The following is a 24,647-nucleotide window of genomic DNA, read 5'->3' as shown; positions in this document are numbered from 1 at the left end:
TGTGAGCAACCCACAGTATGGTGGTGGTGGTGGTGGAACTTGTAGAAACTTTAGATGTAGAGTTGTGAGCAACCCACAGTATGGTGGTGGTGGTGGTGGAACTTGTAGAAACTTTAGATGTAGAGTTGTGAGCAACCCACAGTATGGTGATGGTGGTGGTGGAACTTGTAGAAACTTTAGATGTAGAGTTGTGAGCAACCCACAGTATTGGTGGTGGTGGTGGAACTTGTAGAAACTTTAGATGTAGAGTTGTGAGCAACCCACAGTACGGTGGTGGTGGTGGTGGTGGAACTTGTAGAAACTTTAGATGTAGAGTTGTGAGCAACCCACAGTATGGTGGTGGTTGTGGTGGAACTTGTAGAAACTTTAGGTGTAGAGTTGTGAGCAACCCACAGTATGGTGGTGGTGGTGGTGGTGGAACTTGTAGAAACTTTAGATGTAGAGTTGTGAGCAACCCACAGTATGGTGGTGGTGGTGGTGGAACTTGTAGAAACTTTAGATGTAGAGTTGTGAGCAACCCACAGTATGGTGGTGGTGGTGGTGGAACTTGTAGAAACTTTAGATGTAGAGTTGTGAGCAACCCACAGTATGGTGGTGGTGGTGGTGGAACTTGTAGAAACTTTAGGTGTGGAGTTGTGAGCAACCCACAGTATGGTGGAGGTGGTGGTGGAACTTGTAGAAACTTTAGATGTAGAGTTGTGAGGAACCCACAGTATGGTGGTGGTGGAACTTGTAGAAACTTTAGATGTAGAGTTGTGAGCCACCGACAGTATGGTGATGGTGGTGGTGGTGGAACTTGTAGAAACTTTAGATGTAGAGTTGTGAGCAACCCACAGTATGGTGGTGGAGGTGGTGGAACTTGTAGAAACTTTAGATGTAGAGTTGTGAGCAACCCACAGTATGGTGGTGGTGGTGGTGGAACTTGTAGAAACTTTAGATGTAGAGTTGTGAGCAACCCACAATATGGTGGTGGAGGTGGTGGAACTTGTAGAAACTTTAGATGTAGAGTTGTGAACAACCCACAGTATAGTGGTGGTGGTGGAACTTGTAGAATCTTTAGATGTAGAGTCGTGAGCAACCCACAGTATGGTGGTGGTGGTGGTGGAACTTGTAGAAACTTTAGATGTAGAGTTGTGAGCAACCCACAGTATGGTGGTGGTGGTGGTGGAACTTGTAGAAACTTTAGATGTAGAGTTGTGAGCAACCCACAGTATGGTGGTGGTGGTGGTGGAACTTGTAGAAACTTTAGATGTAGAGTTGTGAGCAACCCACAGTATGGTGGTGGTGGTGGTGGAACTTGTAGAAACTTTAGATGTAGAGTTGTGAGCAACCCACAGTATGGTGATGGTGGTGGTGGAACTTGTAGAAACTTTAGATGTAGAGTTGTGAGCAACCCACAGTATGGTGATGGTGGTGGTGGTGGAACTTGTAGAAACTTTAGATGTAGAGTTGTGAGCAACCCACAGTATGGTGGTGGTGGTGGTGGAACTTGTAGAAACTTTAGATGTAGAGTTGTGAGCAACCACAGTATGGTGGTGGTGGTGGTGGAACTTGTAGAAACTTTAGATGTAGAGTTGTGAGCAACCCACAGTATGGTGGTGGTGGTGGTGGAACTTGTAGAAACTTTAGATGTAGAGTTGTGAGCAAACCCACAGTATGGTGGTGGTGGTGGTGGAACTTGTAGAAACTTTAGATGTAGAGTTGTGAGCAACCCACAGTATGGTGGTGGTGGTGGAACTTGTAGAAACTTTAGATGTAGAGTTGTGAGCAACCCACAGTATGGTGGTGGTGGTGGTGGAACTTGTAGAAACTTTAGATGTAGAGTTGTGAGCAACCCACAGTATGGTGGTGGTGGTGGTGGAACTTGTAGAAACTTTAGATGTAGAGTTGTGAGCAACCCACAGTATGGTGGTGGTGGTGGTGGAACTTGTAGAAACTTTAGATGTAGAGTTGTGAGCAACCCACAGTATGGTGGTGGTGGTGGAACTTGTAGAAACTTTAGATGTAGAGTTGTGAGCAACCCACAGTATGGTGGTGGTGGTGGAACTTGTAGAAACTTTAGATGTAGAGTTGTGAGCAACCCACAGTATGGTGGTGGTGGTGGTGGAACTTGTAGAAACTTTAGATGTAGAGTTGTGAGCAACCCACAGTATGGTGGTGGTGGTGGTGGAACTTGTAGAAACTTTAGATGTAGAGTTGTGAGCAACCCACAGTATGGTGGTGGTGGTGGTGGAACTTGTAGAAACTTTAGATGTAGAGTTGTGAGCAACCCACAGTATGGTGGTGGTGGTGGTGGAACTTGTAGAAACTTTAGATGTAGAGTTGTGAGCAACCCACAGTATGGTGGTGGTGGTGGTGGAACTTGTAGAAACTTTAGATGTAGAGTTGTGAGCAACCCACAGTATGGTGGTGGTGGTGGTGGAACTTGTAGAAACTTTAGATGTAGAGTTGTGAGCAACCCACAGTATGGTGGTGGTGGTGGTGGAACTTGTAGAAACTTTAGATGTAGAGTTGTGAGCAACCCACAGTATGGTGGTGGTGGTGGTGGAACTTGTAGAAACTTTAGATGTAGAGTTGTGAGCAACCCACAGTATGGTGGTGGTGGTGGTGGAACTTGTAGAAACTTTAGATGTAGAGTTGTGAGCAACCCACAGTATGGTGGTGGTGGTGGTGGAACTTGTAGAAACTTTAGATGTAGAGTTGTGAGCAACCCACAGTATGGTGTGGTGGTGGTGGAACTTGTAGAAACTTTAGATGTAGAGTTGTGAGCAACCCACAGTATGGTGGTGGTGGTGGTGGAACTTGTAGAAACTTTAGATGTAGAGTTGTGAGCAACCCACAGTATGGTGGTGGTGGTGGTGGAACTTGTAGAAACTTTAGATGTAGAGTTGTGAGCAACCCACAGTATGGTGGTGGTGGTGGTGGAACTTGTAGAAACTTTAGATGTAGAGTTGTGAGCAACCCACAGTATGGTGGTGGTGGTGGTGGAACTTGTAGAAACTTTAGATGTAGAGTTGTGAGCAACCCACAGTATGGTGGTGGTGGTGGTGGTGGAACTTGTAGAAACTTTAGATGTAGAGTTGTGAGCAACCCACAGTATGGTGGTGGTGGTGGTGGAACTTGTAGAAACTTTAGATGTAGAGTTGTGAGCAACCCACAGTATGGTGGTGGTGGTGGTGGAACTTGTAGAAACTTTAGATGTAGAGTTGTGAGCAACCCACAGTATGGTGGTGGTGGTGGTGGAACTTGTAGAAACTTTAGATGTAGAGTTGTGAGCAACCCACAGTATGGTGGTGGTGGTGGTGGAACTTGTAGAAACTTTAGATGTAGAGTTGTGAGCAACCCACAGTATGGTGGTGGTGGTGGTGGAACTTGTAGAAACTTTAGATGTAGAGTTGTGAGCAACCCACAGTATGGTGGTGGTGGTGGTGGAACTTGTAGAAACTTTAGATGTAGAGTTGTGAGCAACCCACAGTATGGTGGTGGTGGTGGTGGAACTTGTAGAAACTTTAGATGTAGAGTTGTGAGCAACCCACAGTATGGTGGTGGTGGTGGTGGAACTTGTAGAAACTTTAGATGTAGAGTTGTGAGCAACCCACAGTATGGTGGTGGTGGTGGTGGAACTTGTAGAAACTTTAGATGTAGAGTTGTGAGCAACCCACAGTATGGTGGTGGTGGAACTTGTAGAAACTTTAGATGTAGAGTTGTGAGCAACCCACAGTATGGTGGTGGTGGTGGTGGAACTTGTAGAAACTTTAGATGTAGAGTTGTGAGCAACCCACAGTATGGTGTGGTGGTGGGTGGAACTTGTAGAAACTTTAGATGTAGAGTTGTGAGCAACCCACAGTATGGTGGTGTGGTGGTGGTGGAACTTGTAGAAACTTTAGATGTAGAGTTGTGAGCAACCCACAGTATGGTGGTGGTGGTGGTGGAACTTGTAGAAACTTTAGATGTAGAGTTGTGAGCAACCCACAGTATGGGTGGTGGTGGTGGAACTTGTAGAAACTTTAGATGTAGAGTTGTGAGCAACCCACAGTATGGTGGTGGTGGTGGTGGAACTTGTAGAAACTTTAGATGTAGAGTTGTGAGCAACCCACAGTATGGTTGGTGGTGGTGGAACTTGTAGAAACTTTAGTGAGAGTTGTGAGCAACCCACAGTATGGTGTGGTGTGGTGGGAACTTGTAGAAACTTTAGATGTAGAGTTGTGAGCAACCCAAGTATGGTGGTGGTGGTAACTTGTAGAAACTTTAGATGTAAGTTGTGAGCAACCCACAGTATGTGTGGTGGTGGTGTGGAACTTGTAGAAACTTTAGATGTAGAGTTGTGAGCAACCCACAGTATGGTGTGGTGGTGGTGGAACTTGTAGAAACTTTAGATGTAGAGTTGTGAGAAACCCACAGTATGGTGTGGTGGTGGTGGTGGAACTTGTAGAACTTTAGATGTAGAGTTGTGAGCAACCCACAGTATTGGTGTGGTGGTGGTGGAACTTGTATAAACTTTAGATGTAGATTGTGAGCAACCCAAGTATGGTGTGGTGGTGGTGGGGAACTTGTAGAAACTTTAGATGTAGAGTTGTGAGCAACCCACAGTATGGTGGTGGTGGTGGTGGATTGTAAAAACTTTAGATGTAGAGTTGTGAGCAACCCACAGTATGGTGGTGGTGGTGGTGGAACTTGTAGAAACTTTAGATGTAGAGTTGTGAGCAACCCACAGTATGGTGGTGGTGGTGGTGGACTTGTAGAAACTTTAGATGTAGAGTTGTGAGCAACCCACAGTATGGTGGTGGTGGTGGTGGAACTTGTAGAAACTTTAGATGTAGAGTTGTGAGCAACCCACAGTATGGTGGTGGTGGTGGTGAACTTGTAGAAACTTTAGATGTAGAGTTTGTGAGCAACCCACAGTATGGTGGTGGTGTGGAACTTGTAGAAACTTTAGATGTAGAGTTGTGAGCAACCCACAGTATGGTGGTGGTGGTGGTGGAACTTGTAGAAACTTTAGATGTAGAGTTGTGAGCAACCCACAGTATGGTGGTGGTGGTGGTGGAACTTGTAGAAACTTTAGATGTAGAGTTGTGAGCAACCCACAGTAATGGTGGTGGTGGTGGAACTTGTAGAAACTTTAGATGTAGAGTTGTGAGCAACCCACAGTATGTGTGGTGGTGGTGGTGGAACTTGTAGAAACTTTAGATGTAGAGTTGTGAGCAACCCACAGTATGGTGGTGGTGGTGGTGGAACTTGTAGAAACTTTAGATGTAGAGTTGTGAGCAACCCACAGTATGGTGGTGGTGGTTGGAACTTGTAGAAACTTTAGATGTAGAGTTGTGAGCAACCCACAGTAGTGGTGGGTGGTGGTGGAACTTGTAGAAACTTTAGATGTAGAGTTGTGAGCAACCCACAGTATGGTGGTGGTGGTGGGAACTTGTAGAAACTTTAGATGTAGAGTTGTGAGCAACCCACAGTATTGGTGGTGGTGTGGAACTTGTAGAAACTTTAGATGTAGAGTTGTGAGCAACCCACAGTATGGTGTGGTGGTGTGGAACTTGTAGAAACTTTAGATGTAGAGTTGTGAGCAACCCACAGTATGGTGTGTGGTGGTGGTGGAACTTGTAGAAACTTTAGATGTAGAGTTGTGAGCAACCCACAGTATGGTGGTGGTGGTGGTGGAACTTGTAGAAACTTTAGATGTAGAGTTGTGAGCAACCCACAGTATGGTGGTGTGGTGGTGGAACTTGTAGAAACTTTAGATGTAGAGTTGTGAGCAACCCACAGTATGGTGGTGGTGGTGTGGAACTTGTAGAAACTTTAGATGTAGAGTTGATGTAGAGTTGTGAGCAACCCACAGTATGTGTGGTGGTGGTGGTGGAACTTGTAGAAACTTTAGATGTAGAGTTGTGAGCAACCCACAGTATGGTGGTGGTGGTGTGGAACTTGTAGAAACTTTAGATGTAGAGTTGTGAGCAACCCACAGTATGGTGGTGGTGGTGGAACTTGTAGAAACTTTAGATGTAGAGTTGTGAGCAACCCACAGTATGGTGGTGGTGGTGGTGGAACTTGTAGAAACTTTAGATGTAGAGTTGTGAGCAACCCACAGTATGGGTGGTGGTGGTGGAACTTGTAGAAACTTTAGATGTAGAGTTGTGAACAACCCACAGTATGGTGGTGGTGGGTGGAACTTGTAGAAACTTTAGATGTAGAGTTGTGAGCAACCCACAGTATGGTGGTGGTGGTGGTGGAACTTGTAGAAACTTTAGATGTAGAGTTGTGAGCAACCCACAGTATGTGGTGGTGTGGTGGAACTTGTAGAAACTTTAGATGTAGAGTTGTGAGCAACCCACAGTATGGTGGTGGTGGTGGGGTGAACTTGTAGAAACTTTAGATGTAGAGTTGTGAGCAACCCACAGTATGGTGGTGGGTGGTGTGGAACTTGTAGAAACTTTAGATGTAGAGTTGTGAGCAACCCACAGTATGGTGTGGTGGTGGTGGAACTTGTAGAAACTTTAGATGTAGAGTTGTGAGCAACCCACAGTATGGTGGTGGTGGTGGAACTTGTAGAAACTTTAGATGTAGAGTTGTGAGCAACCCACAGTATGGTTGTGGTGGAACTTGTAGAAACTTTAGATGTAGAGTTGTGAGCAACCCACAGTATGGTGGTGGTGGTGGTGGAACTTGTAGAAACTTTAGATGTAGAGTTGAGCAACCCACAGTATGGTGGTGGTGGTGGTGAACTTGTAGAAACTTTAGATGTAGATTTAGCAACCCACATATGGTGGTGGTGGTGGAACTTGTAGAACTTTAGATGTAGAGTTGTGAGCAACCCACAGTATGGTGGTGGTGGAACTTGTAAAACTTAGATGTAGATTGGATCAACCCACAGTATGTGGGTGGTGTGAACTTGTCAAAACTTTAGAGTAGAGTTGTGTGCAACCCCAGACCTACGGGTGGTCAACCTCAAACCTTACATGCAGAGTGTGCATCCCCAACCCTATGCATGGGGGCTGTAGAACAGATTAGATCTGGCAACCCACAGCAGGGCTGGTGGGATTGACTGTCAACCTTAACGCAGAGCTGGTGGCATCCCTCAACCCACAGCCAGACTGGTGCATCCCTCAACCCTACAGCCAGACTGGTGCATCCCTCAAACCCTACAGCCAGACTGGTGCATCCCTCAACCCTACAGCCAGACTGGGTGCATCCCTCAACCCTACAGCCAGGCTGGTGCATCCCTCAACCCTACAGCCAGACTGGTGCATTCCCTCAACCCTACAGCCAGACTGGTGCATCCCTCAACCCTACAGCCAGGCTGGTGCATCCCTCAACCCTACAGCCAGACTGGTGCATCCCTCAACCCTACAGCCAGGCTGGTGCATCCCTCAACCCTACAGCCAGGCTGGTGCATTCCCTCAACCCTACAGCCAGTCTGGTGCATCCCTCAACCCTACAGCCAGACTGGTGCATCCCTCAACCCTACAGCCAGGCTGGTGCATCCCTCAACCCTACAGCCAGGCTGGTGCATCCCTCAACCCTACAGCCAGACTGGTGCATCCCTCAACCCTACAGCCAGCTGGTGCATCCCTCAACCCTACAGCCAGACTGGTGCATCCCTCAACCCTACAGCCAGGACTGGTGCATCCCTCAACCCTACAGCCAGACTGGTGCATCCCTCAACCCTACAGCCAGGCTGGTGCATCCCTCAACCCTACAGCCAGGCTGGTGCATCCCTCAACCCTACAGCCAGACTGGTGCATCCCTCAACCCTACAGCCAGACTGGTGCATCCCTCAACCCTACAGCCAGGCTGGTGCATCCCTCAACCCTACAGCCAGACTGGTGCATCCCTCAACCCTACAGCCAGGCTGGTGCATCCCTCAACCCTACAGCCAGGCTGGTGCATCCCTCAACCCTACAGCCAGACTGGTGCATCCCTCAACCCTACAGCCAGACTGGTGCATCCCTCAACCCTACAGCCAGGCTGGTGCATCCCTCAACCCTACAGCCAGACTGGTGCATCCCTCAACCCTACAGCCAGACTGGTGCATCCCTCAACCCTACAGCCAGACTGGTGCATCCCTCAACCCTACAGCCAGACTGGTGCATCCCTCAACCCTACAGCCAGACTGGTGCATCCCTCAACCCTACAGCCAGGCTGGTGCATCCCTCAACCCTACAGCCAGACTGGTGCATCCCTCAACCCTACAGCCAGGCTGGTGCATCCCTCAAAAAACCCTACAGCCAGACTGGTGCATCCCTCAACCCTACAGCCAGACTGGTGCATCCCTCAACCCTACAGCCAGGCTGGTGCATCCCTCAACCCTACAGCCAGGACTGGTGCATCCTTCAACCTACAGCCAGGACTGGGTGCATCCCTCAACCCTACAGCCAGCTGGTGCAATCCCTCAACCCTACAGCCAGGCTGGTGCATCCCTCAACCCTACAGCCAGGCTGGTGGCATCCCTCAACCCTACAGCCAGGCTGGTGCATCCCTCAACCCTACAGCCAGGCTGGTGCATCCCTCAACCCTACAGCCAGGCTGGTGCATCCTCAACCCTACAGCCTCAGACTGGTGCATCCCTCAACCCTACAGCCAGGCTGGTGCATCCCTCAACCCTACAGCCAGGCTGGTGCATCCCTCAACCCTACAGCCAGGCTGGTGCATCCCTCAACCCTACAGCCAGACTGGTGCATCCCTCAACCCTACAGCCAGACTGGTGCATCCCTCAACCCTACAGCCAGACTGGTGCATCCCTCAACCCTACAGCCAGACTGGTGCATCCCTCAACCCTACAGCCAGACTGGTGCATCCCTCAACCCTACAGCCAGACTGGTGCATCCCTCAACCCTACAGCCAGACTGGTGCATCCCTCAACCCTACAGCCAGGCTGGTGCATCCCTCAACCCTACAGCCAGACTGGTGCATCCCTCAACCCTACAGCCAGACTGGTGCATCCCTCAACCCTACAGCCAGGACTGGTGCATCCCTCAACCCTACAGCCAGGCTGGTGCATCCCTCAACCCTACAGCCAGACTGGTGCATCCCTCAACCCTACAGCCAGACTGGTGCATCCCTCAACCCTACAGCCAGGCTGGTGCATCCCTCAACCCTACAGCCAGGCTGGTGCATCCCTCAACCCTACAGCCAGGCTGGTGCATCCCTCAACCCTACAGCCAGACTGGTGCATCCCTCAACCCTACAGCCAGGCTGGTGCATCCCTCAACCCTACAGCCAGGCTGGTGCATCCCTCAACCCTACAGCCAGGACTGGTGCATCCCTCAACCCTACAGCCAGGCTGGTGCATCCCTCAACCCTACAGCCAGGCTGGTGCATCCCTCAACCCTACAGCCAGACTGGTGCATCCCTCAACCCTACAGCCAGGCTGGTGCATCCCTCAACCCTACAGCCAGGCTGGTGCATCCCTCAACCCTACAGCCAGACTGGTGCATCCCTCAACCCTACAGCCAGGCTGGTGCATCCCTCAACCCTACAGCCAGGCTGGTGCATCCCTCAACCCTACAGCCAGGCTGGTGCATCCCTCAACCCTACAGCCAGGCTGGTGCATCCCTCAACCCTACAGCCAGGCTGGTGCATCCCTCAACCCTACAGCCAGGCTGGTGCATCCCTCAACCCTACAGCCAGACTGGTGCATCCCTCAACCCTACAGCCAGGCTGGTGCATCCCTCAACCCTACAGCCAGGCTGGTGCATCCCTCAACCCTACAGCCAGGCTGGTGCATCCCTCAACCCTACAGCCAGGCTGGTGCATCCCTCAACCCTACAGCCAGACTGGTGCATCCCTCAACCCTACAGCCAGACTGGTGCATCCCTCAACCCTACAGCCAGACTGGTGCATCCCTCAACCCTACAGCCAGACTGGTGCATCCCTCAACCCTACAGCCAGGACTGGTGCATCCCTCAACCCTACAGCCAGGCTGGTGCATCCCTCAACCCTACAGCCAGGCTGGTGCATCCCTCAACCCTACAGCCAGGCTGGTGCATCCCTCAACCCTACAGCCAGGCTGGTGCATCCCTCAACCCTACAGCCAGGCTGGTGCATCCCTCAACCCTACAGCCAGGCTGGTGCATCCCTCAACCCTACAGCCAGGCTGGTGCATCCCTCAACCCTACAGCCAGACTGGTGCATCCCTCAACCCTACAGCCAGGCTGGTGCATCCCTCAACCCTACAGCCAGACTGGTGCATCCCTCAACCCTACAGCCAGGCTGGTGCATCCCTCAACCCTACAGCCAGGCTGGTGCATCCCTCAACCCTACAGCCAGACTGGTGCATCCCTCAACCCTACAGCCAGGCTGGTGCATCCCTCAACCCTACAGCCAGGCTGGTGCATCCCTCAACCCTACAGCCAGGCTGGTGCATCCCTCAACCCTACAGCCAGGCTGGTGCATCCCTCAACCCTACAGCCAGACTGGTGCATCCCTCAACCCTACAGCCAGACTGGTGCATCCCTCAACCCTACAGCCAGACTGGTGCATCCCTCAACCCTACAGCCAGGCTGGTGCATCCCTCAACCCTACAGCCAGACTGGTGCATCCCTCAACCCTACAGCCAGGCTGGTGCATCCCTCAACCCTACAGCCAGACTGGTGCATCCCTCAACCCTACAGCCAGGCTGGTGCATCCCTCAACCCTACAGCCAGACTGGTGCATCCCTCAACCCTACAGCCAGACTGGTGCATCCCTCAACCCTACAGCCAGGCTGGTGCATCCCTCAACCCTACAGCCAGGCTGGTGCATCCCTCAACCCTACAGCCAGACTGGTGCATCCCTCAACCCTACAGCCAGACTGGTGCATCCCTCAACCCTACAGCCAGGCTGGTGCATCCCTCAACCCTACAGCCAGGCTGGTGCATCCCTCAACCCTACAGCCAGGACTGGTGCATCCCTCAACCCTACAGCCAGGACTGGTGCATCCCTCAACCCTACAGCCAGACTGGTGCATCCCTCAACCCTACAGCCAGGCTGGTGCATCCCTCAACCCTACAGCCAGGCTGGTGCATCCCTCAACCCTACAGCCAGGCTGGTGCATCCCTCAACCCTACAGCCAGACTGGTGCATCCCTCAACCCTACAGCCAGGCTGGTGCATCCCTCAACCCTACAGCCAGACTGGTGCATCCCTCAACCCTACAGCCAGACTGGTGCATCCCTCAACCCTACAGCCAGGCTGGTGCATCCCTCAACCCTACAGCCAGACTGGTGCATCCCTCAACCCTACAGCCAGGCTGGTGCATCCCTCAACCCTACAGCCAGGCTGGTGCATCCCTCAACCCTACAGCCAGACTGGTGCATCCCTCAACCCTACAGCCAGGCTGGTGCATCCCTCAACCCTACAGCCAGGCTGGTGCATCCCTCAACCCTACAGCCAGACTGGTGCATCCCTCAACCCTACAGCCAGGCTGGTGCATCCCTCAACCCTACAGCCAGACTGGTGCATCCCTCAACCCTACAGCCAGGCTGGTGCATCCCCTCAACCCTACAGCCAGGCTGGTGCATCCCTCAACCCTACAGCCAGACTGGTGCATCCCTCAACCCTACAGCCAGACTGGTGCATCCCTCAACCCTACAGCCAGGCTGGTGCATCCCTCAAACCCTACAGCCAGACTGGTGCATCCCTCAACCCTACAGCCAGGACTGGTGCATCCCCTCAACCCTACAGCCAGGCTGGTGCATCCTCAACCCTACAGCCAGGCTGGTGCATCCCTCAACCCTACAGCCAGGCTGGTGCATCCTCAACCCTACAGCCAGGCTGGTGCATCCCTCAACCCTACAGCCAGACTGGTGCATCCCTCAACCCTACAGCCAGGCTGGTGCATCCCTCAACCCTACAGCCAGGCTGGTGGCATCCCTCAACCTACAGCCAGACTGGTGCATCCCTCAACCCTACAGCCAGGCTGGTGCATCCCTCAACCCTACAGCCAGACTGGTGCATCCCTCAACCCTACAGCCAGGCTGGTGCATCCCTCAACCCTACAGCCAGACTGGTGCATCCCTCAACCCTACAGCCAGACTGGTGCATCCCTCAACCCTACAGCCAGGCTGGTGCATCCCTCAACCCTACAGCCAGACTGGTGCATCCCTCAACCCTACAGCCAGACTGGTGCATCCCTCAACCCTACAGCCAGCTGGTGCATCCCTCAACCCTACAGCCAGACTGGTGCATCCCTCAACCCTACAGCCAGGCTGGTGCATCCCTCAACCCTACAGCCAGGCTGGTGCATCCCTCAACCCTACAGCCAGACTGGTGCATCCCTCAACCCTACAGCCAGACTGGTGCATCCCTCAACCCTACAGCCAGGCTGGTGCATCCCTCAACCCTACAGCCAGACTGGTGCATCCCTCAACCCTACAGCCAGGCTGGTGCATCCCTCAACCCTACAGCCAGACTGGTGCATCCCTCAACCCTACAGCCAGACTGGTGCATCCCTCAACCCTACAGCCAGGCTGGTGCATCCCTCAACCCTACAGCCAGACTGGTGCATCCCTCAACCCTACAGCCAGGCTGGTGCATCCCTCAACCCTACAGCCAGACTGGTGCATCCCTCAACCCTACAACCAGACTGGTGCATCCCTCAACCCTACAGCCAGGCTGGTGCATCCCTCAACCCTACAGCCAGGCTGGTGCATCCCTCAACCCTACAGCCAGACTGGTGCATCCCTCAACCCTACAGCCAGACTGGTGCATCCCTCGTTAATATGATGATAACTTGGTCTACCAAATAACCAATTTAGTTATATATTCTGCCGTCCATCTTATCTTTATCTCCCTCGCCCAGTTCTTGTGATAAGTAATGAAGGAAATAGTAATTGTTCTGTGGTCATTACATCCAAGTGGTGTCATGCTCGTTTGCAAGGAATTGGTCGTTAAGGAACTTCAACTACTCGTGGCTTAACTGCCAGTTATGTCTAATTGGTCTTTACTGGAGAATGATGCGTCAATGGCGGGATAAACAATAACTGACATCCTTATTTGACCCATCAATACTACGAGTGTTCTGTACTGACGTTGACAACAAGGAGAAGGACGAGCCATCTTGTGGTCAGGTGAGGCTGGGCCTCGATCCCGGCCGCCATGATGGCTCACGTCAACTCGCGAGCTGATTGGTCACTGGTGGTCACATGACCAGGCCAGCTGGCCTTACTCCTCACCATCACTCCTCCACGCCATTTATTCACCTTCTTTTCCAAAGCTCGTGCATGACGAAGTGTTAAGTGGCAGCCAACATGGGAGAGGTAAAAAGGCGGCGGCCACAGCTGGGTGGTGAGGGCGGGAGTCAGGAGCATCAAGACTGCCTGGGTCTCACAACATCATGGCTGACCTGACGTCATCAACCACGTTCCAATAATCATTTTTGGCGCCAAATATTCCCCCACCTGATCTAAACTCTTCTAAACAAATAAATTCCTCTATATTTCAATGAAAAAAATATATTATAGGTTATAACTATATTAATTAGTCATTTATAACGTGGGAAATATGAATAAATAACTATTTAGGATGATTATGATGATAATATGGAGTTGAAGGTGAGGAAGAGGTGGATGGTGGCTCACATGGCAGTGTTTGTGTTGTGGTGGACGCGGCAACATCGCCTCTCCTCCACCTTCCCCTCCACCTCAGCCTCTGGCTTCCCCCCCTTCCAACCCTCGGTGAGTCTGGACTCGCGTCCACCTTCATGGTGTGGCTCAGGAGAGGACAGGACATTAGGGTAGGAGGGGACAGTGTCCTGCCCCAGCCATGGGTTAACAACTCGGTGGTCACGGGACGTGGGGTCATGAGGACCCCCCAAGTCATGACCCTCACTCATCTCTACAGGTCACGTGATGAGGTAGAATGAGGCAGTTAGCGACACGTGATCAACCAGGAAGGTTGTAAGGGGGGGGGGGCCTCAGACGACCATCACTCGTTAGTATGCTCTAATGTTGAGGAAAAATGTCGGCAAAATAAAGATGTCATTCAGATTGGTCTTGTTTGTTGATAAATATTGTGAAGGAACAAGTAGTGAGGTGGGCCACGACTGGGCTGTGTGATGTATGTTTACATTTTTTGTGTGTGTCATGTTGTTCCATATATAATGAAGTTAAGGAAGATGTCACCTATACCATCATCACCTGATACCCTATAGCTCACTCTAACACTGGGGTCGGCCGTCATAACCCCGCTCACTACGGTCAGGCTGCCATAATAGGGCTGGAGGAACGATCTCAAAACAAATATTTTCTTGGAATTTTTATGAATGTAAGAATTCAGTTCTGTCGTAAGGAGTGGCGTAAAGATGTTTGCCGTATGAATGTTTGGATTCATTTGTTCTTGTAATTTTATACGGTTTTCTTCCTGTCTTTCAAAGGAATCACATTACCTGCTTTAGAAACCTAACGTTACACAGATTGTTATGTCTCCTGCGAGATGTAACGACTGAGAGTACATTGATTAAGTATGCTTATCATTTTCCTCGCATAAATTTGTTGCATTGCTGGTTGACAATTACCAGCTTACTCCTTGCATACCTTTTTATATGAAGTAATTTACTTGACTTACTGATGATAGATTATCGTAACACGCTATCAACAAATAGTAATATTGCTGTGCAAAGAAGTGAAAATTTCACTTGAAAATTTGACCAAGTTCAGTAGGAATAATTACGCTTCAGAAAATGAAATGATTGGATATCTGACCTGACACGTACTGATTATATTTGCTCTCTCACGTAGGACCTATACAGCATTTCTTTGTAGGGAAGGAGTAACATTGTAAATTTTAACCGAGCTGAAATACAATATTCCTTTATCTCCTTCAAGGAATCATATGTGTTCCATTTGGTTTCAAAACACAATTCATTCTTGTAAAAAGTAACTTGTTTGCCTTAACTATACCCACCTCTTTGTCCCGGAAACCCCACAAAATCTATATTACAAAGTTTGCTGGGAGTATTATACTGGTGCTATAATTATTTTCCTTGTGAACAGATGTTTCTCATTGATGGGTTTTATATGACTAAGTATTGACTGCTACTTACGCACCTGGGATTGCTCATCCTTTGCATCTCTTAACTAAAGAGTCAAATCAAAAGCTTTTTGTCTCATTAATCCTGAAATCACCTCTCGTCAACCCTCCCTACACCATGTTATTGTCGTCACTCTCTCTTTAGTCTATAGGTGCCTTGTTAAAGCCCAGTACTGTTCCTTACCTTTATTCACATCAACTCTCACGTTCTTCCTAACACACATTCCTCCAAACTCAGACACCAACATTTACAGTTTCTCAGTTTAGTCTGCCTCCAGAGCCGTGTCATCTACAAACCAGCAACTAATGCACCTCCCTGGTCCCTCCACCCCTAGCATGCTGTAGACCTTCCCATCTTCCTAGAATCATAACAAATTCCTACCTCACCATCCCATCCATGAAAAGATATATAATCCTTGATGACGTACACATCCTTGATGCAAAGCCCTCCCCACTTGGAACCACTCACCTTATGCTTGCACATGTGCTTTACCATCTTGGTAAAAACTACTCACCACATTTATTAGCTTGTACGATATATATTTGTAACACCTCTTACAAATCATCCGTGTCATCCCAGTTATGTGCTTTCTTCAGGTATTTCTCACTTGAATTTTTCAAAGTAAACACCTGGTCCACACATCCTCTATCACAATTGAAGCCACAGTGCTCCTTTCTAACCCGATGCTCTGTGCACACTGCTAAGACCAAGAAGATGGAAGGGTGGAGTTAAAGAAGTTTTAAGTTATGGGTGCCTGAACACTCAGGAGGGTGAGAAATATTCATGTGATCGAATGAATTGGATTGATTTGGTGTACAGTGGTTGAGGTGCCATCAGTGGGCTGAATCACAGAGCATTAAGTGGTCGAAGGCAACAACAGAATGTGCGCGGGCCTTAGCTTTGGATGGGGGCCTCAGGTTTCGTTGCATCATACATGATAGCGAGAAAGTGAGTGTGAGGAAATGAGGTTGTCTCTTTGTGGTGCTAATTAATGCGGGAAACAGCAAACAAGTATGACAGTCAGTTCATGTGTAAGTGGTGGTACAACTGAAATGTTTGAAATAAGTGAGGTGTAATGTCACCATAATTATTTTATCTATATGGATGGGTTATCCTTTGAAAATGTGGTACTAGTTTACTATGTAATCGGAAAGAAACGGAATGGAAGTTGTCACAATTGCTGTTTGCAGATGGTTTTATATTAGCTACGTTAGAGGAAGAACTGGATAGAATTGTGGACTGCTTAGGTGATGTGTATAGTAGCAGGATCCTGAAAAGTGAATGCAAGTAAAAGTACTGAAATTTTTGGAAGGGTTAGAGGTTTACATTGTAATGTCAGTATGCATGGTTATGAACGGGAAGTTTAGGATGTGTTAAGGTATTTGAGAGTTTTGTGAGACGATTAATTTGAAAGCTCGGGTTGAGAGTAGATATTCAGGGTAGAAAAACTGGAGGTGCCCGTGAAGGCTATAGTGAACGGGAAAAATTTGAAAGATTAGTGTGTACAGTACGCTTGTGTGAAGGAGTACTTTCCCAGACTCTGATGTATTATTTGTGTAGTACACAGGCTTATGTGGTTAGGAGAGGCCAGTAATAAGAGCAGTCGAGGTCGGAAATGTTTGTAATATAAGATATAGTGGGATAGATAATGAAAATGATTGCTAAGAAAGGTATGTGGAATGAAGATATTTAGTATAAAGAAAGGGTTTGGCAGGTTATTAGTTGGTCAAGATGATATATAGTTTACAAACAAAGGTATAAGGAGAAATACATAGATGTAGCAGGGAAAATTGATTAGGATTAGGGATATTTCACCTGAAGATGATTGAAGACTGAAAACAATGGGAGCATTTTGCAAATAGGTATGATATGAGTGGAGATGTTCTCTCTTGAGTCAGATGTTTGTGTAAGATGAAAAGGTAAAAAGTACTTTTGATGTACTTGGATGTCCATGTGTCATTTTTTCCCTTTCGGCGTAATAGGTTGAGGACATGATATGGGTGATTTCAATCTGTGCATACCTGATCCACATCAGGGAAAGAGGGATGGAGTTGCTGACAAAAGGGAAATGGTTTGTACAAATAGTTTTACGTCAGGGGTAAATCATGGAAAGTTCTGTGGGGCCTGGATGTGGAAAGGGAGCTGTGGTTTCGGTGCATTATACATGACAGCTAGAGACTGAGTGTGAACAAATGGGACCTTTGTTTTCTTTTCCTAGCACTACCTCGCACACATGAGGGGGGAGGGGGTTGTCATTTCATGTGTGGTGGGGTGGCAACGGGAATGAATAAAGGCTGCAAGTATGAATTATGTACATGTGTATATATGTCTATGTCTGTGTATGTATATGCATATGTTGAAAAATATAGGTATATATTTGTGCGTGTGTGGACGTGTATGTATATACATGTGTATGTGGGTGGGTTGGGCCATTCTTTCGTCTGCTTCCTTGCGCTACCTTGCTAACGCGGGAGACAGCAACAAAGTATAATGAATTTATAAAATAAAATAAGTTTTACGTATGTGTATCTTTTAATGTAAATGTAGAATTACTGTTGCTCTCAAAACCTGCTGTTAAGAAAGTCCATTTTTACTCATAAAGTTAGTTTCGATTATGTTTGAGTGTATTACATTATTTATGAAAGTGCTTAGCTTGTTATAATCATTATTTTAGTGCTTGTGATCAAATGATAAAAATTGGACCAAGCTACAGTATTTGTTCAGAATCTGATTAGTCACGCAATTGATGTTTACTTTAATGTATCTTAACCCTCACAAGATTTTTGTTCCCCTACACTTGTTAAAGGTTAACACAGTTTTACTTTTTTTTCATGTACAGAGGCATGCACTAGGGGTTTGGTGAAAACATTACTTGGATAATTGCATTCACCATGTCTGAAGAACAGAGAGGCGGAGACAACAATTCCAACATCAAACCAACCAGTCATACCTTAGTAAGTTTAGCACAATCTTGTATCGAATGTTTTGTGAGCATTTGATATTTGTGGCCTTTTCGGGTGTGTTCTGGGATGATGCTTTATTCCATATCTTCTTGTTCAAAAAAGTATACGTCAAGTTTTGTTTACTAGTGTTTACAATTCCTGATAGATTAAGAAAATTAGATGTTCCTGAAAATAATAGTGTAATGTTTTGTTTCAGAAACCTAATTATATCCTCAAGTATACACTCTCAGGGCACTCAAAAGCAGTTTCATCTGTGAAATTTAGTCCAACAGGAGATTGGTTAGCAAGCTCATGTGAGTACAGTACTGTGAATATGTTCGAAATTTTTTGAAATAGTTCCAGGTCCCGGGTAGTTTGCTGTAAGGGAAACATTTAGTGTGATGAAAATTGAAACTGTGATCCAGTCAACAAATGAGTTGAATGTGTTGTGAGAAACAGTGAGAAGCACTTGAATTAGTGTGGAAGTTCTTATTTTGCCTTACCTCTGGGTATGGATTAAGGACGTGTGGATGGGATTGAGAGACTCGGTTCACCTATTTCACCTTATGAAATTGAGAGTTGATGGATTTATGTAGATTAGATAGTTGGCGTTTAGATTGAAAATTCTGATTTATTGATATGGTTAGATTCTTTTCCTAATTTAGCATGATATAATATGAAAGTAAATGAAGAAATGTTTGATAGTTATAGATATGTTTTTCCTTACTTGATTAGCCATTGGGTAAGACAAATGGAATTCCTGCTCTCTTTGGAAATGGTGCGGCAATATACCAGTGCCAGCCTATACATAAACCAGTAACGGACAAGCCCACCTTTGCAGTCCCTTGCTTGACACTGTCTTCTTTATAGAAGGAGGCTGCCTTTATCCCCCAAATCTGGAAATCTGTGATCAGACACAGCCATCTTCTTTTCCTGTGCTGTGCTCACATCTCTTGCTGTTTTTATCACTTGTTTTTGCTCCTACATGTAGCGTATTTGGGACATTTTGCTATCACTCCTGCGTGTACCTCCCCAAAATTAGATATTGGACCCATTTGGACAGTACTGAGAGGAGATCTACACGTACAAGGCATCATCCTATGAATTTTCTCCATGAAACTTCTTATTTTTTGTTTTATGAGCATTCACAGTTTCGTTACATAGTTTATTCCAGACATCCATCTCTGTGGTAGTAACACGTTCAGGATAGTGCATTTCTAGAATTCATCCATGGATAGATTTTTAAGAATATTTTAAGGTATGTGACCTCATTCATTAAAAGTGTACTACATAGGGATTTAAACCCTAGCATGCTACTGTCATTTAAATTGAATAGCATCCTGCAACTGTGCCATGTCATCCACCAAACATAACTCCCTGTTCTTGGAGATTGAATCTTTCTCCAGTGTTATATTCAGAGTTGTCGTTCGTGATCTCGTGACATGTAACACATTCAGGATAGTGCATTTCTAGAAGTCATCCACGGATAGATTTTTAAGAATATTTCAAGGTATGTAACCTCGTTCATTTAAACTACTACATAGGGATTTAAGCCTTAACATGCTACTGTCATTTAAATTGAACAGTATCCTGCAGCCATGTCATGTCATCCCCCAAACATAACTCCCTGTTCTTGGAGATTGAGTCTTCCTCTAGTGTTATATTCAGAGTTGTTGTTCGTGATCTCATGACATGTATGTATGTGATAGTTGGCTGTTTTTATCATCAGAACCACACATAATCGTGCTTGTTTATGCTCTGTATTAAGGCAGTGACTTGGGTGGGGAGGAGCACTTGATGGCTTTCTACCAACACTTTTACTTATTTATTCTTTCTTGCACCATACCTCCACTTCTTCCTGATCCTCATCTCCTTCTGGGGTACAAAATTGTCTGAGTCTCTAGAGATTCATCTCAGCTCTAGCATCCAGCACAACTGTTCTCAACCATTCATTGACTGCCACACAGTCAAACCCTTTTGTTCTCTTCTGTTGCTTCTCAATGACATGTATATGTATGGATCATCTTGTGTTGAAAAAAGGTGTTTGCAAGAAATAAGCCTGTCTCAGCACAGATGCTTGATTTCATCCTTCCCCACACAGTCTTCATATTCACAGGCACATATATGCGTACCCTTGGATAATTCACAATGTCAGTCTTTCCTTTCACCTATGCTATAATTGAAGTATTCCATTGATGCTCTGTAACACTCACCCATACTGTCATTGATAGCACAATTTCACATCTGTGTTTCTGTCTTCCCTGACAATTTTTATTCCCATCCATACCAGTCCTTCAGTGCCCTTCCGCAACTCTCAGTCATCATTTCCATTTTCACCCCACACACCCTACTGAAGGATGTAGGTTTCCCCAATTCCCAGCATATCCAAACTATAACTTCTAAATTTCTTCACAAGCTCCCCCTTTTACTCTCATCTCTCATCCTGTTAACGTTCCGAGCCATCACCCTCATCCACTCGTCCCTTTTACTACTGTTATAACTGGTGGACTGCAGTCAGCTTCTTAACCTTTAGTGCCTTGCCCTTGACAGGCCACTGGCAGACGGCAGCTCCAGTACTGTGTTTTTCAGAGGGAGTGTGGCTTTCAGATCATTCAGACAAATTAAAATTGAAGTACATCTCAGGTGTTTGTCTGTTTTAGAAATTATATCCTTGATGGAGTTGAGTGACACCTTCCCTTTTGGTTCCACCCTTAAGGGGTACTAACAAGGTCTCTACAAGAAAGCGGGTTGAGACTTGGTTACTCTGGAAAACTATAGTATCCCCTCGAGACACTGAAATTTAACTTTCCAGTTGTTGAGCTCTCTACTTCAGTAGTAGCACCTTCTAATCTCATTGGTTATGGTACTGCCGCTGCAAGTCATTAGAGCATCTTTTGAAGAAAAGCTAAAGATGAATTTTGCTGCTCAGTGCAACGATATGCATAAAGTTGCAGATCAAAAGATGACCCTCTGGGTAAAAGAGCCTTCCTTTCATTAAGCAGAGATCTACAGAAGGCTTTCTGTAAGAAGTTTATGACTTTCTAGTCAGGTAGATAGATACGCACTTACAAAGGCTACACATTTGGTAACTTCTCTAAGTCTTGATGCTTTGAATGAATACTTGGATTCTTTGATGGGGCTTCCACTTTTCAGAATGTCTTGTAAGTGTAGATTTTGTAGGAGGAATAACCATACATGTATTTTAAGATAACTGTTTGTTCCTTGGTTCTGCATTTCCCAAAATTTTGTAAATCTGTTTATCATGGTCAATAGTAGCAGTATGTTGCTTCATAAACAAGGCTTTTGCAGATCCCTTCCTTTATTAAGACAAAAGGGAAAATTTTCTACCTATTGGTGGACAGTCCTAGTTCGCTGAATTTCTTGTCTCATAGGAGCCTGCAGAGTAGTGTGTACCTCCTCCTTTGCCTGTCAAGGAACACTGCTTCCTCCCTGGTTCTGTGCCTGTTGTTTTTCTGAAGTATAGTTCTCCTTTAATAACCCAAATAAACAGTTTCAATAACATTACAGTAAAATTATCAGAGCTTTTTAAGGTAAATGTAGGCTATATTTTGTCAACAGTGCTGTAACCACTTCACTCATGACATTACTCTTGCATTATGTATATTTGTCAACTAACCCATTAGTCATCACACACTCGCTCTCTGTGGAGTGGCGTATGCCACCTTCCCAGCTTGCCAAGGAACACTACTTCCTCCACGGTCATGGGCCTGGTGTTTTCCCTAAGTACAGTTCTCCATTGATAAGTCAAATTAGTAATGTTTCAGTTAGAATGAGGGAAAAATTATGTGTACTTACCAACATTATGTGTACTTACTAACATTATTATGTGTACCTACTAACATTATGGAACTGTCTAAACCATGTGTAATATTTCCTTGAAAATGTCCATTTATATGTGCTTCTATTACTTCTGTTGACCAAAAAAAATCCATTTGAGCACATCTTCACTTTTACCGTGGGAGTGATTGGGTTAGAATGGATTGCATTACAGAAATTCACAATGTAGATATTTTTTCAAGAACACATCCTTTCCGTAATTGAAGTGTTCCATGTGTTTGGAGCAGAATTCTGAGATTCTTTCCCATATGGGAACCTATAGCTTTACATCAGTCAAGATGGAGGTTATGGAAGGCTCTTGATCTTTTACAATCTTTTGATTTTGTGGGGAGTATGCATTTGCATTTTTCCCCTTAGACTGTACCATAAGGTCAGAGAAATGAATTAATGAAATTATGCAATGTCTAGACATAAGAAGTTTATTGCAGTGGGGTGATCACTTTAATGGTTTAAGATTGATCTACATCAATGATTTATTTTGCAATAATGTTAAGAATTCTTTTTCTACAGTGTTGGTAAATTAAAACATCATCATTGTTCACTCAAAAAACTTAGAGGTTTCAATAATCTTATGGAAAATTACTTAGGAGAATGCTTGTTTCTTAACCAGTGATGTCTGTTAAAACCCATGACGAGAGGAAAGGGGCTTCTGCCTTGGCTCTTGTAAAGAATTTCTCATTTGATGATTGTTGCAGTTTCAGTGATATTTGATGAGAACCTCAATTAGACGATGTGTCTGCATAAATCAGGTCAATCTTCCTTGTGGAGCTCATGGTATGCTACCATTAGAGGGTTATCCAGATCAGAGGGCAAATTGTTGCTTAGGGAAAGTAAGGCCCCAAACCATCGTTATGTGGTTAGGTTTGGAGATAGTTGGCTTTGTTGCATATATGAGAAATATAGGTTTTGAACCATGAAAATAATTCTCAACAGAGTCCAGATCTCAATGAGCATCAATTATCTTTCTTCCAAACCCTTTGTCATTTTTGGAAACATTTCTTGATCCGTGAGACTAGCAGACCTCAGGCTCAGACTTAATTGTGTAATGAGAGAATGGTTGATTGCCAAGAGGCACCACCTGTAAGCTGCACATCAGTGATGTTGGATTGTTGTATGGTTGTTGGGTTTTTGTGAATGAGCATTTTGTGGTTTTAAATATTTTATGCAGGTTAGAGATTGAGGTCTCAGTGGGTACACCCAGTGTAGGGGTGAAAGGTCATGACCTCCTGGAGTAAGTGCTCATTCTGATGCTCTTGGTGTTCTACCTCCAGTAGAGAAATGGGTTTTTGTACGTCATAGGAATTTTTTCTTCTTGGCCCTTTTTTCCCTCTATTCTATATAAAATGTAGTTTAGTATTTTTTTTGGAATGAGTTGGCTGTGTTTGTCTGTTTATACTGTATAGGTATATGGATTTACACTCGTGACATCAACTTTGTGTGAGAGGTAATGGTTTTTTTAAAAGGCAGGTTTTCCACTTCTCCAAAATTCAATACTTTCCCTGGTCTCTTTTTCCCTTTTGTTTACCTCGTTACATTTCACGTAAGGCATGTGACTGGAGCTTCCAACTTAAAAAAGTGGTGATTATTGTAGTGTGAACATGGTTCTATGGGCACAAATTTCTATAGGGAAAGTATTAACATTTCCAAAGACAATGGGAGTCTCTCCTACCCTCACAGGCCTACTTTATATTGAATAGCTTTTCTTAAATTGAAAACTTGTTTTTTGGTATTTCATGCATTTAGATTATGTTTTGTTGCATGTGTAGACTTTATTTTTTATTATACACCATGTAATAGTACTATTTTGTTTTTTAAGAAAAGAATAAGGTAATATTTTACCATGTATCATTTTATGAATTCCTATTAGCTGCTGACAAGGTAATCAAGATATGGGGTGCCTATGATGGGAAGTTTGAGAAGACATTGTCTGGTCATAAGTTGGGCATTAGTGATGTAGCGTGGTCGCATGACAGCAGACTCCTTGTATCTGCATCAGACGACAAAACACTCAAAATTTGGGAGCTTGCATCGGTAAGTTTTTGCACTTTTATTTTGTGGGTGTTATATTTATATTTATTATTCTCTCTGAGGTAGGGGAGAAAGAATTCTACCTCTGTATTCCCAGCATGGTGTAGAAGGTGACTAAAGGGGGTGGGGGTGGTAGGCTTGGAACCCTCCCCTTCATGTATTTCAATTTCTTATTGGGGTGTCTGAATGTGTGTGGATTTAACCAAGATGAGAAGAAAGAGGAGATAGGTAGTGTGTTTGAGGAAAGGAACCTGGATGTTCTGGCTCTCATTGATAGAGGATAGAGTGTAAGGAAGTACATTCTAAATTGATGTGGGTAAAACAGGGGTTGGTGAGAGATAGGTGACTGTTGGTGCTTGTACACCTGGTCATGAGAAGAAAGATCATGAGAGGCAAGTGTTTTGGGGGCAGCTGAGTGAGTGTGTCAGCAACTTTGGTGCATGAGACAAGGTATTAGTGATGGGTGATTTATATGCGAAGTTGAATAGTGTGGCAGTTGAGGGTATTATAAGGTAATCAGTGAGGGTATTATTGAGGTTATTATAGGGTGATCAGTGATGTGAATGGAAATGGTGAAGTTTGTGGATTTGTGTGTTGAAAAAAGGCTGGTGACTGGGAATACCTGGTTTGAACAGAGAGATATACACAAGTATACATATGTGAGTAGGAGAGATGGTCAAAGGGCACTATTAGATTATGTATTAATTGATAGGCATGTAAAAGAGAGACTTCTGGATGTAAATGTGCTGAGAGGGGCAGCTGGTGGGATGTCTGATCACTATCTTTTGAAGGTGAAGATTTGTAGTTTTC

At 46.0% G+C, this 24,647-nt stretch overlaps 1 protein-coding gene across 1 annotated transcript in view; it reads left to right on the top strand.

Annotated features, from left to right (window-relative positions):
• The first annotated feature begins 13,516 nt into the window (after positions 1-13,516).
• The window catches only part of wds (WD repeat-containing protein wds), a 48,437-nt gene continuing 37,306 nt past the window's right edge, over positions 13,517-24,647 (top strand). The window contains exons 1-4 of the mRNA XM_071661864.1: positions 13,517-13,654; positions 17,849-17,963; positions 18,169-18,265; positions 23,677-23,840. Coding sequence (XP_071517965.1) covers positions 17,901-17,963; positions 18,169-18,265; positions 23,677-23,840 — 324 coding nt within the window. The 5' untranslated portion in view covers positions 13,517-13,654; positions 17,849-17,900. The remainder of the gene's footprint in view (positions 13,655-17,848; positions 17,964-18,168; positions 18,266-23,676; positions 23,841-24,647) is intronic.

The sequence above is a fragment of the Panulirus ornatus genome, chromosome 5, assembly GCF_036320965.1.
Source record: "Panulirus ornatus isolate Po-2019 chromosome 5, ASM3632096v1, whole genome shotgun sequence".
Lineage (NCBI taxonomy): Eukaryota > Metazoa > Arthropoda > Malacostraca > Decapoda > Palinuridae > Panulirus > Panulirus ornatus.
The sequence above is the reverse complement of the archived record's forward strand: the minus strand, read 5'-3'. Positions and strand labels throughout refer to the sequence as shown.